Source organism: Peromyscus leucopus, chromosome 6 (assembly GCF_004664715.2).
Source record: "Peromyscus leucopus breed LL Stock chromosome 6, UCI_PerLeu_2.1, whole genome shotgun sequence".
NCBI classification, from domain to species: Eukaryota; Metazoa; Chordata; class Mammalia; order Rodentia; family Cricetidae; genus Peromyscus; species Peromyscus leucopus.
This window is the reverse complement of record NC_051068.1, coordinates 64,474,553-64,494,528: the sequence shown is the minus strand read 5'-3', so window position 1 is coordinate 64,494,528 and position 19,976 is coordinate 64,474,553. Positions and strand designations below refer to the sequence as shown.

The window sequence follows — 19,976 nt, the reverse complement described above, 5'->3', positions numbered from 1 at the left end:
GGATGAGATCTACATGAATAGCCTGGTCATGAGTGGGAACAATGAAGGGCGACGGTCGAGGGAAAGAGAGTGGGAGATCCTAGCTGGATCAAGAACAGAGAGGGAGAACAAGGAATAGGAGACCATGGTAAATGAAGACCACATGAGAAGGGGAGGAAGCAGAGAGCTAGGGAGGCCCACGGAGATCCACAAAGATACCCCCACAAAAGACTGCTGGCAATGGTCGAGAGATGGCAGGAACTGACCTACTCTGGTGATGGGATGGCCAGACACCCTGATAGTTGTGCCATAAACCCCATCCAAGGACTGAGGAATCTGGATGCAGACATGCACAGCTGGGCCCCTGGTGGAGCACTGGGAGTCTAATTCATGAGAAAGAAGAGGGTTTATATGAGTGAGAATTGTTGAAGCCAAGGTTGGATAAAGCACAGGGACAAATAACCAAATGAATGGAAGCACAGGATCTATGAACCAAAGGCTGAGGGGCCCCAACTGGATCAGGTCCCCTGAATGGGTGAGACAGTCATTTGGCTTGATCTGTTTGGGAGGCAGCTGTGCGTTGGTGCCGCGTCCTGGGCTCGTTGCATGAGTTGGCTGTTTGAATCCTGGGACTTATGCAGGGACGCTTGGGTCTGGGAGGTGGGGACTGGACCTGCCTGGACTGAGTCTACCAGGTCGATCCCGGTCCTCAGGGGAGACCTTGATCTGGAGGAGGTGGGAATGGGGGGTGGGCTGGGGGGAGGGGGAGGGGGGCGAGAGGGGGAGAACAGGGGAATCTGTGGCTATTATGTTGAACTGAATGGTGTTGTAAAATAAAATTAAATTAAATTAAATTAAATTAAATTAAATTAAATTAAAAAAAAGAATGCCACAAGTCACAAACTGTCTGCCTTAGCTTGGGCTTATGTGGAGGAAAGAGAATCATCCCTTAAAACTGATAAGCACAGCCCACACATCAAACCTGGCTGTCATTCTCTCTGTAGCACACTATACATGGGTCTGGGACTAGCCCAAGCTGTGTAATTAACATGAAATGGGTCTCAGACAGGTGACAGGTTTCTTTGGATGTCCATGAAACAGATCCAAGTTTAATCTAGAGAGGCTGCTTTTCAACATAAGCCCCAAAGACAAACGAAGTCCCACTGGGATGCATCTGTGTGGAGTGTTTTAAAGTATGTTTGTAATTTAAAGTATGTTTGTAATTTTTAACTATGAATTTAACTTCCAAGAGAGTTAATGCTAATGAACAGTAGAATGAAACTACCAGAAATTTTCTGATGAAAGACCTATCAGATAAATATTTTAAGACACCTTTTATGCATGTAATAGTTCTTAGATGATTATAATATGTCACTATAAATTCATCCACTGTAACAAATGCACTACTATGGGGTATTGGTAACGGGAACCCGCCCACATACACATATATATAGATGTTGGAACAGAGAGTATGTGGGGCATTCTTCTGTTCTCCTCTCTATTTTGCTGAATCTACATATTTTCTAAAAATATAAAGAGCTTTCTAAAAGTATTATTGAAATGCCCTAAATACAGTAAATAAGAATTTAATCATAAAATATAGAGAGAGTAAAAAGAACCAAATAGTCCTAAGAAAAATTACATTAAATTGTATTTGAAAAAAGAAAGAATGAGTGGTATAGAAAGAGATTAGCTTTGGCTATGAATAAAAGACAAAATGATAATATTAAAATTTGCATCTATAAAAGTAATTTACTAAATAAGATTTTATAGAAATCTGGGACTGGTTCCTTTACCTTTTCACAGTAGTCAGTAACATTTATTATTTTTTCTTATTTATTATTTATATATTAATATTTATATATTTATTATTATAATATATTATTATTATAATATTTATATATTATATTAGTCAGTAACATTTGTTCTTGACAGCCTATTTGGTAGCTGTAGCTGAGAAACTAGAACTCATAATATTAACCAAAGATCAGTTCTCCTTTGTTTGGGGAAGCCACTCTCTTTTAAGAGAGCAAAGTTTGGGGTCAGTGAGGCAAGAAGGGGGCAGCTGCCTAGCCAGCCAGAGCAGCTGAACCAGTCCTGGCAATCAGTGGTGTGAAAGATGCCATACACAGATCACCCTTATATTCAGGGTACTAGTTCTTTCACCTCAGTATGTATTTCCCACCAACAATGTGCAGTCCAAACCAGGAAAAGAAAGGGATGAAGAGGAAAGGGACAATGACTATGGATCTATCCTTTTAAAATGTCTTAGAGGTGTGCCTGCATTGCCCAGGAATGAATGGCCACACTCACCGGAATGAGTGGCCAGGAAATCTGTTAAGATTTATATGTCTTGTTATTGTGGAAGAAATGAGTTATAGATACAGAAGTAAGTCAATAGCTCAGTGGCAAACAATACATTTTTTTTCTTTTATTGCATTTGTTTAATCAGAGGCAGAGTTCAGGTCAGCAGTCTTTGGTGACAGGCGCATTTACGGTTAAGCCATCTCACTGGTCTGCTAATCCATCTTTTACTCAGTGAGGACGCCTATTCTTTAGTTTCAAATTTATATCCTGATCTTCACAGTTCTGGATCCAAAATTTCTAGAAAATTATACTCTCCACCTCCAGACAGCTTTGGCTTTATTCTCCCTTCTACTGGAATGTGGGACATTTTCTTACTTTCTTGAAAGCTTAGACATTCTTTAAGGTGTACTCTAACACCCTTTCCCCCTAACATTTGAGGTGAGTAAACATGTAAACGCTTTTTAGTAAGATCTGTCAAAACTAGTAGTTGGCTCTTTGGAAGTCCTAAACTGTCTTCCCTGCTGAGGGAAACCAGGGTGAAGGATTTCTGTCAGATGGGGAATAATATGCCCTGGAGACTATTGTGGGCAATGATACAGATAATGAGAGTTAAAAGAACACCAAGGGGAAGCCTCTGGACCCCCTGCTTCGCTCCATGTCACATCTCCTCCACCATTAGCAGCCAGTATGCTTCCTGAGGACAGTGATTGTGTCCTCTACAGCTTGTTTCTTTACCATCTCGGCACTATGGCTTGTACATGGAAGTTACTCAACAGAGCTGTTGATTGATTGTTGACAGCACAGACTATGCAATTTGATCCTTGCTTTGTACTTTATACTCATCAGAAAATTATATGAAGGTGTGGTGCATTTCAAATACAAAGTAGCACATTAACCCTCTACTCCACCCATTCCAGAAACATAGGGAAAATACCTGGACTCATTTTTGGCATTATATCCATTCCATAATTAAGTTATAAGCAATAGGAGAGCAGAGATGATTTAAAATATTACTTCTTTAATTCAAAATGTGTTTTGGAAAAGCTTTCAGGGATTTGTAGTCCCAAATTTCTTACACCTTCAGTCTTTGGTTGGGTTATTACAAGCCCTGTAATCCGCTCAGTTTTGGTCCCTCTGCCGTGACCAGGTTAACACTGACTGTACCAGAGACAGGGCATTAGCTCTATCCCACATGATGGTTCATTTCATTTTGAAAGTTTTTTTTCTATGAAAATATATGTGGTTTCAATATTGACCTAAGTTTTCTATTTTACTGAATGATTGTACTCATTGAAGACAAGAGCAATTATAAATAAGCAAAATATACCTTATACCAGCATCACTATTTTACGGCTGTGTGTTTCTCTGTACCATTCTTTATACTTTATTTGTTAAATAAACCTATTCAGGCTGCAATGCTGTTTTTCTCCTGCCTGGTTGTGCATGCCTCTGTATCTTCACGCTGACTCTTTTTGTTTAATAAAGCATCCAGGCTGTGACGCAGTTTCCCTCACCTGCTTGATTTTTACTCAGTAGTGTAAAAACCATCTGTTTATTCTAGTAAATAAACACAGCGTGCTTTGCATGCCTACATGGTTTTCTATTTCATGGCTATCTATTGTTTACTTGGCCACCTCCTCATTATTGGGCATTATCTTGCCTCCAAATCTTTACTATAATTAGGTACAGTGTGATGCACATAGTTCATTCATTCAACAAATATTCATGAAGTATGTTAATTCTGCTTGCCACTGTGGAAAGGATTGAAGTATCAGAATAGGGGACAAATTTCCTGCTGATTTCTGCTAAGGACAGAGACAGAAAATAAATATCATCAGATGGCAAATAAGATAACCACAAACACCAAAGAAGAAAAAAAATAAACAAGTAATGAGATAGAGAGTGATGGGTTCCAGCCTGTAATTTAGGCAGTGGTGGCCGACTGTGTCATAGAACCGCAGGATAAACCTCAGATGAACCTGCAGAGGTGGAACCCTGCACTGGGTATTAAGCAAACCCACACCATGTGGGAGGGTTGGCTGCTTGTCATGCTGACCAGTGCTGGGCCTGGTGTCCACCTTTTCCCTTCCTGCTGTGCTCTGAACCAACTCCAGACCATCTGCTCCCTGCCTGACTCACGACAATATGGTCTCTCATATGTGTAGGTTCTGGCACTTTATGAAAACTTTTCACAGGGTAACCTGATGTCATAATCACTTCTAATTAATTAGCTAATTAGTTAATTCAGTGGAAATCTCCAAATCTGAACAAAAAAAGGGAACAATGATCCCTCAATCACTCTGCATTTATTTCTTCTATGCTCAATGACTTCTTCCTTGACTATTTTAAAATAAAGTCCAGAATAATCATCTTTTCCCACCATCAAATACTGAGGTTCATGTTTCTAACACAGTATGTTTTGAATAACTTGCTTGTCATCACCATTTCTGACAGAACAAAAACTAATACTTCAAATAACACAAAATAGTTTGTGCTCACATTTTTATAATAATCTTAAAAGTGTGGCTGAAGAGTTGGCTTGTTTCAATCTCACTGCAAATTTAGCCACTTGTTTGGCTGCTGTGCCTCTGAAGTGTCTTCAGATATTTTTCTCCTACATCATTTACTTTGTAAAAAAAAGTAGCGTACTTGACAAGAGTTACTAGCATTTTGAATTAGATTAATTACTTCTCTTTGCTGCCTTTTTTTTTTTCTTGTGATGCCCTCACATTCCCCAGTGATTCTTGCAAACTGGTAATTATATATAGGAGCTTAAATTAAATTCAGGTTCAATATTTTTCGCAAGCACAGATTCGGTGTTATCTTATATGCTTGATAAACCATACAGCAGACTCGAACTGCCTGGATGTCCCACTTGAGTGATGTTGACTGAGACCAACCTGTAGATTTAGATATTGTCAGTACCATCATTTATCTGTCTTAAAGCTGCCCATAAACTTTTCACTTAATAGTATATAAGTGCTTCTCAGTGATTACTTCTTGAGACATCATTTCATATGGATTAATACTTGGAACTTTTCTGCCATTCATTTATCACTTATTACCTGAAATTGTTAAGGAGCTTTCTCTTCAACTACTTCATAGCTTGAAATATAAATTATATAGGAAGCATAGTAATATCAATTAATCTTTATAAATAAACTATAATTTATATATAAATTTTATATAAATATATACATATAATTTATAATTAAATCTTCCTGTGGCCAATTTTGGGGGTAACTAGTTGACAGCTTGTTAATTCCTACAGATAACTCTTTATCATCACTATTTCTGGGTCTCTGTTTTAATGTTCAGTGATCAGGTCATAATTTCCATCCAATGAGAATCCTTTAAAATGGTCTCCCATGTGTTTGACACAATCTCAGAGACTTTCCACAGTGTCCCTGCTTTCTGGTACAACATGGTAGTTCATCTTGTGTATTACTTGCATCAGAACTAGACAAGTGTTTCTTCAAGGATCCTTGCTTTCTTTTAGTGGGAAATAGCATTTAGAGACCTCAGTGTGGCCGCCATAAATGGAAAATGCTACTATTTTTCTAAAAATATTGCTAGATCTTTTTAGTGAACAATTAGAAATATATTTTAAGGAGAAAATTATTAGTTAATATTTTAAATTCAAATTTAGTGTTTCAGGTCATGTACTTGTTGGGTTCTCTTCTTATATCTTGTTATATTGAAAAAATCGATATTTTAATTTACTCTATAATAAAGCAGTGTTATTTTCTAAATGATAACAGTATTATTATTATTATTATTATTATTATTGATAAGATCATTCAATATTTTATTTGTTTTCTCTGGGACTTATTGGGTCCTTCAAAAAAGATGTATGGTACAAATATTTTAAAGTTGCTTGGGATAATTATTTTTTCTTCTGTGTCAACTTGATATAGCACTGGCAAACTCCAGCCATTTTAGTTTGATTTTGGCATTTAAAGAGTTTATTTTATTTTTGTTGATACATATAACATTAACATGAACCAACAGACAAAGCACACTCAACAATGTCTAGTTTCTTTTCTTGGCTCCTCTCTATTCCGTAGTAAATTAATTTTTATTGAGGTTTACCTAACATTTTCTTTGTTATTATCCTTTCTTCTAATCTCCAACCCGTTTATTTAGGTAGCAAAGCAGTGATTATAGTAATAGAGGAAGTAGCACCGCCCTGTGTGAGCCCAGCTTTCCTGTCTCACACTGCCCTCCACAGACTGCTGGAAGGATGTCAAGGGCAGGAGCCATTAGCTCACTCTTAGTGCTAGCTTGATGCCCAATTTCAGATGACTTCCTGTTTCACTGAAGAGCCCTCCCACTCTAGGATATGCAAAGTAACTATGGGAGTTATTTTTGGACTCTACATACCGCTGAGTGTACAGACAAAAATGTGTGACTGCACAGACAGGTGTGTTGCCACTTCCTGCTCACACTGCTCTGATGAAGGGCTGAGGGATGCAAAGATGTGGAGTGATTCCTGAGGCAAGTGTGGGGACAATTCACCCAAGGAAAGTGGTTCTCAAATAAACGAAAACCATAGTTCAGGGAACAACTGTGGTTTCTGGAAGTCTTGATTGTCACTTGGGACCTTCTAAGAGCAAACACTGGTGAAATGTTCTCCAAATGTAAATGAGAACAGGCTCATATTCTTTTCTTTCTAACTTAATTTCATTTAAAATGGTATTGGCAACGAGGCAGAATTTAGGGGCCACAACTCCCTTAAGAAAACTTCCAAATGGGCTAAGTCGCCTGCAAGGCTGTTGGATTCCTAGGGTGTTACTGACCACCAATGGAGTTCTTCACCATAGGGGTCCTCAGAGTTCCCTCAGGTCCCCTGGCTTGCCCAGAAGAGGTGATGGACTCACCATGACTATGCCAATAACATTCTTCTAACGCCCACTGGAACTTCCACGTCACCTTCCTGCTTAGGTCTGCTCACTGTGACAACATGAAAGTAAAACATCAATCCTCCTGGGACCATCCCTCCCCTCTCTCCCCCCTCCCCTCCCTTTCCTCCCTCCCCTCCCTTCCTCTCCCTCCCCTCCCTCTCCTTCCTCCGGGTTTCCTTTCCCCCTCCAGTTCCCCCACCCACTGTTCTCCTCTCCTCTCCTCCTCAGTTCCCTGACTTCTCTTCCTCCTTTTTCCTTTCTTTTTTTCTCCCTCTCTCCTTCTCTTCCTCCCCTCTGCTCTTGCACCCCTTCTCTTTTTCTTTCCTTTTTCCCCACCCTTTCCCCTCCTCTCCCCTCCTCTCATTCTTCCCTTCCCATCTTCTCTCTTCCCTTCCCTCCCTCTCCTCTGCTCCCCCCCGCCCCCGGCTTTTCAATTTTTCCTGGACTATTTTATGGATGCTGCTGGGCATCCAGGCAGGTTTTAATTCCTACACATCTAAAGAATGGCACATACATTTTAAAACAAAAACTCCAGTAACTTTTCCCAGTAGTTACCAGTCTGTCAAATGGAATGACTGTTAAGGTTTTGGATCCCTCCCCCGCTGCCATGAGCACACCACCCAGCTCACATTTTCAGGATCCAGAAGCCTACACTACTAAAAGAACTAAATATAGGTGAATACTGTTGTTTCTATTAGAGCAGTTGAGCCTGTATTATTTTTAAGACTATTTATTGTGCCTTTATATATTGACTTTGTCTTTTTTTAAATTTTATTTTATTTTACAATACTATTCAGTTCTACATATCAGCTACGGATTCCCTTGTTCTCCCCCCTTCTGCCCCCCTCCCCTTCCCCCAGCCTACCCCCATTCCCACCTCCTCCAGGGCAAAGCCTCCCCAAGGACTGAGATCAACCTGATAGACTCAGTCCAGGCAGGTCCAGTCCCCTCCTCCCAGACTGAGCCTAGCGACCCTGCATAAGTCCCAGGTTTCAAACAGCCAACTCATGCAATGAGCACAGGACCCAGTCCCACTGCCTGGATGCCTCCCAAACAGATCAAGCCAATCGACAGTCTCACCCATTCAGAGGGCCTGATCCAGTTGGGGGCCCCTCAGCCATTGGTTCATAGTTCATGTGTTTCCATTCGTTTGGCTATTTGTCCCTGTGCTTTATCCAACCTTGGTCTCAACAATTCTTGCTCATATAAACCCTCTTCTTTCTCGCTAATTGGACTCCTGGAGCTCCACCTGGGGCCTAGCCATGGATGCCTGCATCCAGTTCCCTCAGTCATTGGACGGGGTTTCTAGCAAGACAATTAGGGTGTTTGGCCATCTCATCACCAGAGTAGGTCAGTTCGGGCTGTCTCTCGACCATTGCCAGCAGTCTATTGTGGGGGTATCTTTGTGGATTTCTGTGGGCCTCTCTAGCACTTTGCTTCTTCCTATTCTCATGTGGTCTTCATTTACCATGGTCTCCTGTTCCTTGTTCTCCCTCTCTGTTCTTGATCCAGCTGGGATCTCCTGCTCCCCCAAGCTCTCTTTCCCTCGACCCTCGCCCTTCATTACCCCCACTCATGTCCAGGCTGTTCATGTAGATCTCATCCATTTCTCCGTCATTGGGTGATCCCCATGTCTTTCTTGGGGTCCTGTTTTCCAGGTAGCCTCACTGGTGATGTGAGTAGCAGTCCAGTCATCCTTGTTTCACATCTAGTATCCTCCTATGAGTGAGTACATACCATGTTTTGTCTTTCTGAGTCTGCGTTACCTCACTCAGGATGATTTTTTCTAGATCCATCCATTTGCCTGCAAACCTCATGATGTCATTGTTTTTCTCTGCTGAGTAGTATTCCATTGTGTATATGTGCCACAATTTATTTATCCATTCTTCAGTTGAAGGGCATCTATGTTTTTTCCAGGTTCTGGCTATTACAAACAATGCTGATATGAACATAGCTGAGCAAGTGCTCTTGTGGTATGATTGAGCATTCCTTGAGTATATGCCCAAGAGTGGTATAGCTGGATCTTGGGGGAGATTGATTCCCAATTTTCTAAGAAAGCGCCATATTGATTTCCAAAGTGGTTGTACAAGCTTGCATTCCCACCAGCAGTGACTTTGTCTTTTATTGAATTTATAAAAGTTAAGAGATACTTGGTGTGCCTTAATGTGTTAGGAGCTTTTGGCCTTTGTTAAGTAATTATATACCACTTATGCTGTACAGTCATGGTAATATTGTTGAAAATATGTTATAAATACTTTAGTCAGCTGGTAGGTCCATTTCCTTAAAAACAAAAACCAAAATACTTCACTAATTTTTACTCCCAGATGTTAACGCACATAGCTGTCTGGCTAGATCAGCCCAAGAGCTCTTTCCAGGGAAGGACTGAGGAACACTGGCCACAGGTGGCCGCTAGGTGGCTCTGCGCCAGAACTTCGTCACAGTGGCTGATGCCTGAATACAGTCACCAGGCAAAGATAGGCCAGCTTGAGAGAGATAAGAGACCCATGGGCTGACAGGGTATATGCATGAGTTGGTTTCTGGGTATTCAAAGCGATCCTCTCTCAGGCCCCAAGCTCACTGCCAGGTGGTGAGTAGGGGGAGTAGACAGGGTGAGATGAAGATTTTTGATGAGGGGGAAGCTTTTTATTTCCTTCCTTCCAGCTCCAAGTTCCCTGCTTCTCCCTGTATAGGTGCCTTTTAGAAGAGTTTTAGAAAGTTCTTGTCTGGTGCCACTGCCAGCCATTTGTGTGTGTTGTAGGCAAGGTGTGCTAATTCTCTGTTTTATTAGCTCATGTACGCGTTCACCCTAAAGTCACTGATCTTGCCTATATAATAACACTGGCTGTCCTGAGAGAGGAGGACTTACAAATGAAGAAAATACAAATCCTTTTATTGAATGCCTGAAATCAGAGTGAGGCAGACCAGCATCCAAGTAGTTAGGATCCATGTAATGCACATGAGTGAGAAGTCTTTGTGCCTTAGGTCAGAGCCTTTGGATGGCAGTGAGCCTAAGGGATGATTAATTCCAATCCTGCTACTTGCTATTGTTGGGGATGATGGACTGTATCACTGTCTTGGTCAACAGCACTTATCAGGAATAGAGGTGTTGGCCCCATCTCTGTACAAGGGCAACTGGCAGAAGCTGGACACCCAGGTACAGCTAATGGCATCTTAGAGGTAAAAAGGGTCTATGAGGAAGAGATAAAGGTGCAGTGACAGTGGGGCCCTCTGGGAAGTCAGAGAGCACCATTGACCATGGATTGTAGGAGAAGTAGTAGATTAATCAGAAGGATAGATATGGGAGGCTCAGCTGTTCCTAGGATGCACTGATGTATGTGTTCTGCTTTGATTTTTCTAGTGATGTATTATTGAATGATATTAATGAATAAACTCAAGCATGCAGTACAAATATGTATGTATGTGATGTATGCACACACATACATACACACAAAGACAAACACACACACACACACACACACACACACACACACACACACACACACACATTAACTCTAAAACTTACCACAGTGTGGTCTTGGGTAATGTCTGTGTAAAGTCAGGGGAATCTAGAGGAGGGAGATAGCAGTGATGTGATTTCAAGAGAACAAAATACTTCAGAGGTGTTTCAGGTAAAGTCAAGCATAAAATATTGAGACTCTGCATGTGTTAAATAACAACACTGGAAAATTAAAACATGTAACAAACACTGTGTGACTATCTAGGCAGAGGAAGAATCCATTTTAAGAGACTGTATAGTAGTAGGAATAATTTGTATAAAATGAATTAGCGAATGGAGTTTACTGAAAATATGAATGGTGGTTGACTATATGTAATGAAGTTATTATTTCAACTTTGCTTCTTGGACATAGATTACTATATCATTTATGAAACTCTCCTCGATGCTGTCATGAAGGATGACATCAGTTTTTAAGGTGCTTCATGGTGACATGTTCCTTCTGACAATATCATTGAGTCCTTGGGCATTGCTGGCAGGGTCAGAGGGATTCCTGGCTCTGGCTGACAGTGGGGTTGCTACTGCCTCATTTCTTCCATTGACTATGGATCAGTGGTGCCACCTTGCAGCAAGAACATGGCACTGCTGCCCTCCCAACATTACCAAGTGCTTCCAGGAGCTGAAATTCTGCGCCTATTCTTGACAAAGCTGAGCATAAAAATAAAGTTGCCATCGACTTGTTCATTATATCACCATCACCATAATCATAAATACATTTAATGTTTTATCTTTGGAATTTCCTCAACTGTCTTGGCAGCAAAATACAATGATGAAAGAGCTGTAGAAAGTGGGTTTATAGAAGCTATATATTTCCTTATTCTCATTTATAGCAATATTAGAGATCTATTTCTTCCTAAAATATGGTATCTCAAAAAATTACACTAAAGATATTTTAAAGCGTATATATGTTATATATAAATATTAAAATTTGAGAAAGAGAACCATGCTGTCTTTATCTAGTAAATTTATCAAAATTGGTAGAAATGGCCTCCACCTTTTAGGAACTAAAATGTTGTAACATGAAACAAAACTATGTACTTCCAAGATATGGGTTGAGATACATATTTCTCTATGAAGGTGTGAGTATAGGGACGTGGCAGGGGTGTGAAGAAATCCATCTCCCATTAGAAGGTGATCCTGTGCTGTGCCAAGTTGTACTGGCTGTTTTGGAAACAGCCTGTACCAGATGTGCTGCTGACTGTTGTAGAACAATCCTTTTGTACACTGTGAAGATGTGTTGCTTTCATTGATTTAATAAAGAACTAAATGGCCAATAGCTAAGCAGAAGGCAGTTAGGTGGAACTTGCCAACAGAGAGAGAGAGAGGGAGGGAGAGAGAGAGGGAGAGAGAGGGGGGAGAGAGAGAGAGAGAGAGAGAGAGAGAGAGAGAGAGAGAGAGAGAGCACTGGGATGAAGAAGAGGAGAGTTGCCAGGAGACAGGAGAGAAGCAAGATGAGCACACCATGCTGAGGATAGGTACTGAGCCACATGGTAGAACATAGATAAGAAATATGGGTTAATTTAAGTTGTAAGAGCTAATTAGTAACAAGCCTAAGCTATTGGCTGAGCATTTAAAATTAATAATAAGTTTCTGTGTGGTTATTTTGGTGCTGGCTGGCCAGACAGAAAATTCTTCCTACAGCTGACCATCATCACATCTAGCATAACTAGATTTTAGGTTTTTCTTAGTCTTGTGGCTTGTCCCTCAGATTATTAAACCTATGTGGGTGTTTATTACATAGCAGGGAAGCTAACTACCTTCGTACTAAAGGGCTGCTGTGATACAAGCCCACTAGAATGCAGCTGCTTGAGAAGTGTGTTTTTTGATCCCTATTGTGTCTTCAGTGCCTACAATGATTTTTGGTACATAGAGTAACTCAATTAAGATTTAAGCATAAGAGAATTATTAAATAAACAGTTCTTGATCTGGATATGATGAGTCTGGAGAATCTATTTCTCTCTTCCTCTGTGACCTCCTTACTTGAGGCAGAGCTTGCATGCATTACTTCAGGTTTCCTGAGTCCTTATTGCAGTGTCAGGTCTTGATTTACTGACTGTCTTAGTTAGGATTTTTGTTATTGTGATAAAGCACCGTGACCAAAAGATACGCGGTGAAGAAAGGGTTTATTTAATCTTACAGTTTGTAATTTATCACTGAGGAAAGTCAGGGCAGAAACTCAATCATGGCAGGAACCCAGAGGCAGGAGCTGAGGCAGAGGCCTCAGAGGAATGCTGCTTATTGGCTTGCTCAGCTTCTTTATTCTACCACCCAGGACCACCAGCGTAGGGTGGCACTGCCCACAGTGAGTTGTGCTGGCCATCCTGCATCAATCATCAATCAAGAAAATGTACCATAGGATTGCCCACAAGCCAATCTGGTGGGGGAGTTTTCTCAGTTGAGGTTTCTTTTTCCAGAATAACTCTAGGCTGTGTCAAATTAACACAAAATTAGCCAGACACTGACTGATCTAGTCCCATTTTCTTTTCATCTAAGTTAGATTTACTAATATCTAGAATCCCAATCTTATTTTCTGAGTGGGATCTCCAGGTGCTGGTAAGTCTCTAAGACTAAATCCATAGTACTCACCAGATGGCATCTTCCAATTCTTCTATAGGCTGAATGTTTCCTGATAGTTAGTCATATGCAATCAGAAATGTAGTTTATGAGTCTCAAGGAGTTAACAGGGCAATTGTGTATCCTCATATAAATCTGCTACTTTTCCTGCCTGTTAGTTCACAAATCACAAATAATTTTATAGTTAAGCCTTGATAGGAAACAAATTTTGCTTTGAAGTCAAGTTACTCCATCCTGGTCCTTGCACCCTTTCTCTTTCTCTCTCCCTAATATTTTAATTTTTTAATTATGACTCAACAGTTTTGTGGCATGGTGAGTACTGCTCAAATATTTCTCACACATTAATGTAACAAATAGCCTGTCTTTATCTGTGCACCCTAACCCTGTCAACAATGTTTCCAACTGTATCTTATTTTCAAATTATTGTGTCTGAACCAACTGGACAGGTTGTGCATTTCAGAGAAGATCCAACATATACCCCCTGTTATAGGCCATTTTTGTATCTTTCTGTTGTTAAAGTCTAAGGAACTTAGTGCCCATAAAAGATGAAAGGGAAACATTTGGAATTTGGAAAGACTGACACTTCCCAAGAGCTTTAAAAATCTTTTTAATTCTATGGACTCACATGGCATTGCATACTGTTATTCTTGTGTTAAGTGTATATAATGGATCTATTTGAGCCAGTTTTGATGCGTAATTCCCAAAAGAGTGCAGTAATTACTGCCCATTTCCATGGCTTTTCATCATCTTCGGAAGAAACTCTGTGCCTATCAAATGGTCAGCTCCCGTTCTTCTCCCAAACTTCTAGAAATGTTGCTCCACTTACTGTCTTTTCAGATTTGCTGCTACAGGGGCCTCATGTGAAATGGACTCACATAAAGTTTGTCTTGTTGCACATGGATTATTTCACTTGGTATTAACTTTTTATGGTTAAGACAAGTGGCTGCTTAAGTGTTCAATAGAACTCTGAAGATGAATCGCAGTGTATGTTTATAACAATAGTTTATGTAAATGGACTCAAGCAACAGTTGTCATAACTCTAAAAGCAATTAATTTTATAAAATGTATTTGAGATAATATTTATTTAAGAAAACATTAATATTCAAATAAGAAGAATAATTTTTACCTACACTGATATAAGATAGCAATTAAGCAAATTAGTAATTTAATCTAAAAATCAACTATGATCAACATTACAACTTAATTTATTCATTTACTATGAATAAATATTTCCTGTCTTCTAAGAACTAAATATATTACAATGGATTGGAGTTAAAGTCCAGTGCAGAACTTGGCATAGCATGTTGAAGGTTTCTACTTAGTAGTGTGAGTACAACTGCCACGAGTATGGCTTCACCAGCACTCTTTTGAGTCCTCATTTTCTATTCTTTGAAGAGGATTTCTAAGATATATTTTTGATTTCTTCAATTTATTTTAAGGCATATCCTGGGCTTTGGATTATCATGTTGATTTACCATAATATGAACCATTTTCAGTCTGTAGAATGTCACTTTTGACTCACAAGGAAAGTGATGGTTTGGGTATGAGATGAAGTGGCATGGTCACTTGACCGTGTTTCAATGTAAAGCCTGGGACAGACCTTCTTTCCCCAATGGTGTCCTAGTGAATCCATAACTTCCACGGTTTGGAGCGGAGCTTTATGACACTGTGTTCAAAAGGTTGAATACATTGGGAAGTGCTGAGGGGAAAGGTAGTTTGGAAAGAATTCTTTTTCTTAGTTTGAAGCAAACCAAAAGCATGGTGGTTGTAGCCTGGCTGTTGTAACATTTTGGTGAATTAAGATAAACTGTGATGATGCTATTTCCATATTTGAGACAATAGTAGCACCTACCTCAGAGTGCTGTTTCATAGAATAATTGAGAAATTATGTCATATAATCAAGGTAATTATTTTGTTTTAGTTTTTCTAATTTTTATTTACCCCAAATGCTAAGTAAATATTTGATCTAAAGACATTATACATTTATAAAACCAGGATCTTTTTTATTTTCAATTTTTCCAGATTTTCTTGCATAAGATACTTAAAAAAAATCAAACCTCAGCTCCATTTTCTTCTGACATTCACAACTTCTTTAGCCTTAACTCTCAGTGGTGTCCTTAAGGCATTAGTTTTTGCTTTCTTTGATTCCCCATTTTCTGTTTCTTTGTTGGGGATCAAGGAACACCTATTCTAATATTAATCTTTGCCTGCTAACAGAATCTGGGTACCAGTCAATGCACTTTCCACACATGTTACAGGGTAGTCAGGTCTCCCACAGACATGGAGTCAAAGCCAGTGGCCTCTCCTCTTCCGAGTGGCAATAGCCCACCTGGTCATGCCGTTCCTCTCTGAAGGGAGTATCTGTTGCACATAGTACTCCACAGTACTGGCTAGTGGAGCAGAGGAGAGGAGAACAGGCAGACCTAGACATGAGAGACACAGTGGTGTTGAGAAACAAGTTCTTTACTTTCCACAGGGTCAAGTACAGGATCACGACCGACCAGGAAGTTATCACAAGCTCTCAAGATAGCAGGGTCCTTGCTCTGTGTATGTATGCAGAGAACAGGAAGAGCCAGGAGAGATTGTGAGCTCCCTTGGGGAACATCTCAGTACTTAAAGGGGACAGGGAAACTGGGAAAGAGGATTGCATCTTGGGGAAGGTTCCTAGACTCGATTCTGATAATGTTTCTTTTCCCAACTGCACTGTCCAGGTCAGCAGCAGCCCCTAGAGCTGTGGCCACATTGGACTTGTGCAGTCCTGGAGTTGAGAGAAGGGAGGGGCACATACCCTCTACCTGAGTAATGGACAGAAAACAATGACAGTGAAGACACCAGTGTGATAGGGATAGAAGCTTTATTCTTGGTCAGAGTCAGGGACAGGCACAGCAACTCTACATTAAGGATGGGCGCTGGGAGCCCTGGGCATCTGACAGGCAGAGAAGGGCCTCTAGAAACCGACAAGACAAGACAGGATGTGCTTTCCTTGGCCCTTGGGATTCCTGTTTCCTCCAAACTCTCTTGTCTCAGCCTCAGGATCCAGGTCAGCAGCAGCCTCCAGAGCTGTGGCCACAGCCTGAGCCGCCAGACTGCTGGCCACTGCCACGGTCACAGGAACTGGACCTGTGCCTGCATCTGTGGGACCTGCGCCTGTGGTGGCTCAGGAAGCAGCCTCCCTCAGAGCTGGGGACACTGCAGCCCCCAGAGCTTGTAGCACAGCAGGAGGAGGCAGCAGGCAGACACTGTGCTGTGCTCTTTGGGGGGCACTTGGGGGAGGGGCACTTGGGAGGAGGCTGGCACTGCTTCTGGTTCTGCTGGCAGGACATCTTGGCAGGAGTCAGTCAGCCTGGGGAAGCAAAGAAAATGTCTTTAGGCCCCCTGGGAATAGTTCTATAAAGCCCTGCTCCTAAGACCTGCTGCTCCCTGAGCTCTGATCTTTACAAAGGCAAAGGGTAACTGGTCTCCATGACCTGCAAGACATTGTCTTCCTCTTTGCCCTACTGGCAGGTGGGAATGCTGATACTTCTAACTAGCTCTCTGGTCAGCTGGATCAAATGCAGGTGATGGGAAAATGACTCTTGGAGAGTTCTCTGGGCAGATGCAGACCTCTCAGGAGAGTGGAGGGAATGCTGGGAGCCAGGACCCTGGTGTGTCACAGTCTCTGTGGTACCCACAGCAGCTCCTGTCTGAGTTCTCCTCCCTGTCCCTTGTCCCCTGGCAGGTCCTCTTCCTGCTGCCTTCTCATTAGACACCTCTGCTTCCTTCTTTCCAGTCAAGTCCACCTTGTCTTCCCTGTACACCCCAAGTTGAGGCCCTGTCCCAAGTCAGGTACTCACCGGATACAGCAAAGGCAGGAGGAGAAGGCTGTGCTGATGAGGCTGTGGCTGGATGGTCCAGGGCAGCAGCCCTTTTATCCTTGACAGGGCTGTGATGCACAGCCCAAGCATGCTGCTGCTTTCACAACCAGGGCAGTGTCAGAGCCAACACTCCCAGCACCTTCCTCATGTTTCCAAGATTCCTGACAAGAGACAGTCAAGCAGTCTCTGCCATTGCTTCCCTGGCATACTGGAGACCTGCTATTTCTTCTTTCATTTACCCAGCTCATGCTTTAGCCTGTCTGTCTTATACTTTTGCTGGGTGGTGTGAATGTAGAGATACATAGAATATATTTCCTGCCTTTGACCGTTTCAAATTTAACTGCAGAGACAGAGGAGTAAACATATGTGTATGGTACTATGCTAGTTTGTTATGTGTTGTGAATGTCTCCAAAAACATTTATGAATGATTTGATCAGATGTGATTACCCCCTGATTCTTAAGGGTATTGAGTTGTTAAACCACTTGGCTCTAGATATGGGATGCATTTGCTAATAGACAGAGAATGGGTCCTAGACCCTGTGGAAGGTAGAACTAAAATTCAGGAAGGATATGCATGAGAGACAATGTCATGAAGGCTATTAATATCACCCCAATGAAATGTGGTCAAAGAGCTTATGCATATTTATCTTTCTGAGGAATATTTGGTATTGAGTGTGAGAGGATAAAATGATCTTGAGGCATGGAATATTGAATGGATTATTGAAGATGATTGATGAATGGTAATGACTTTTGTCGCACTGCTAATGACCAAGTTGATGTTATGAGAGCACTGTGTGCATCACAATTAATGAAATTATCCTGGTAATTTCCAATATTTATGTGCTTGTTTTTAACAGAATAAGTTTGTTTAGTACACTACAGTTGATTAGATAGTGTTTTGAGAATTCCTTCCCTGGAGAGATGTAAAAAGCATCTACTTTTTCCTTGTAAGTTCCGAGCAATAAAGCAAAGTATGATAACAGTAAAGTGAAGCATGGTCAACCAATGGATTGAGTGGGCTCGCTTATAAAGTATGGATGAGGAGTTGCATACAGGAGTGTGAAAGGCCACTGCACTCAAAAATCTTTGCCCAGCATGGATGATGGCTTCTCCATAGTCACCTAGATGGAGTTCCTCCCATTTAGTCACCCTAGCTCACACCTTAGCCCCTCCCAAGACTCCCAGGTTTTATGTAGTTAGGGCAAAATTGAAGTTGCACAGAGATGGTTAACAAGAGCACCTGGACTTTCAGATGAGGGCCCAAGGACCCTCCCCACTCCCCCTTTCTCTGAAGGAACATCAACTATCCACATGCAGCTGGTGATAATTTTTTTTTTTAATCAGGCAAAGGTGATCTGGTGAAGATGGAAGCTGCTTTGCTCAGGGGCTCACATTGTATAACGGACAGTAATGAGCACTGCCTGTCTATGTAGGATGATTTTTAGGAAATATGAATCATCTTTTTCTACTGGATCTTATACTATTAGAGAAGAATTTGTTTTGGATTCATCTACTATCATAACTATTTTGCTATTTGTTTCTCATATTGTCATCAAAATTATAACAGAACACTGTATTTAAACTAAACAGTAGTTTTTAAATTGGGATCTATTCATCTACACAGATTTGGATGGGACATTTTCATATAAGTATATTATGTAATGAGCATTATCTTACCTCATATCTTCTTCCCTCCATTTCCCTTTCTATCTTTTCTCCTGTTAGTCTGCTTAGTTGCCTACACAATTTCTCTTCTACTTTCATACTGCATACACACACATTTTATGTATGTATGCAAAATCTAAGATCTACCAAAGAGAGAAAACATGATATTTGACTTTCTGGTACATTACTTCACATGATGTAATAATTTTCAGTTGCATCCGTTGAGCGATAATTTTTAATTGAAACATCTGTATGGCAAATTTGTGCTTGTTCTCTGTATACTTTAGTTTCTGGGTTTCTGAAACAAAACTCCTTATAATGATGTACTTTATTCTATTTAAAATATGGGGATTCCATACTTCCTTTTGCAATAGCCACAGAGCAATGAATTCCACTTGGTCTTAATGGAGGAGGAATGAATGGATTGTTGGGGGTCTAAAGAAATGGCTTAGTAGTTGTTTTCCAGTGCTCACATGCTGGCTCACAAACACCTTAAGGTCAGTTCTAGGGGATCTAATGCGCTCTTCTTACCTCCATGGGCACCAGGCACGAAGTGGAGCACTTGCATATATGCAGGCAAACCTCTCATACACATAACAATCCTTTTTAAAAGAGACAAATGATTGTTTAGGAATTGAACTCAAGTTATATAACTTGGGGAGCTGAAGTTTTCCCTGACTCGGCACCGTCAAAAAACACAAGCTCCTTAACAATACAGTTGACAGTCTTTATCATTGTCAACAGGAAGTGGTTAATCTTCTTCACCATTTTTTCTTCTTCATCATGATTTAAAAGTCTACATCATTTTAACTAGATTATCAAGGCAGGCTAAAGCTATAAATGCTAAAGAGGTGGTAGTCACGGTCACTCACATTAACGAAAAGAGTGGATGTCTAGCAATGTGTCATTTAGACAATGCTGTTGTCTTCGTTGGCCTTCACAATGACCTTGTTTGTGGTTTACTCCCTCATGGCCAGAGTCACCATGGCTGTTGTTGGAGGTCTGTGAAATGTTTGTATTGAACAGAAGAACACCATAGCATTAGCTCTTAGAGTCGGGTCAACTTCCTATGGACCATAGGGCTGCTCTTTTTTTTCTTGGCAATGACTGTAAGCCAGTCATCTCAACCAGCAATAAAGATGCAGTGGTTAACACAGCACCACTGTGTATTCATTGATC

At 40.9% G+C, this 19,976-nt stretch overlaps 1 protein-coding gene across 1 annotated transcript; it reads right to left on the bottom strand.

Annotated features, from left to right (window-relative positions):
* Nucleotides 1–16,115: 16,115 nt before the first annotated feature.
* On the bottom strand, nucleotides 16,116–17,146 carry LOC114683126 (late cornified envelope protein 3D-like). Its single transcript, XM_028857299.2, has 2 exons — nucleotides 17,112–17,146; nucleotides 16,116–16,621 (listed from the first exon to the last, which is right to left on the bottom strand). The coding sequence occupies exon 2, from the start codon at nucleotides 16,599–16,601 to the stop codon at nucleotides 16,320–16,322; it is 282 nt and encodes a 93-aa protein (XP_028713132.1). The 5' UTR covers nucleotides 16,602–16,621; nucleotides 17,112–17,146; the 3' UTR covers nucleotides 16,116–16,319.
* Nucleotides 17,147–19,976: the final 2,830 nt, after the last annotated feature.

What these genes read in the sequence shown, in the direction of transcription:
- LOC114683126 (XM_028857299.2), bottom strand. Translation starts at nt 16,601, where the DNA reads ATGTCCTGCCAGCAGAACCAGAAGCAGTGCCAGCCTCCTCCCAAGTGC.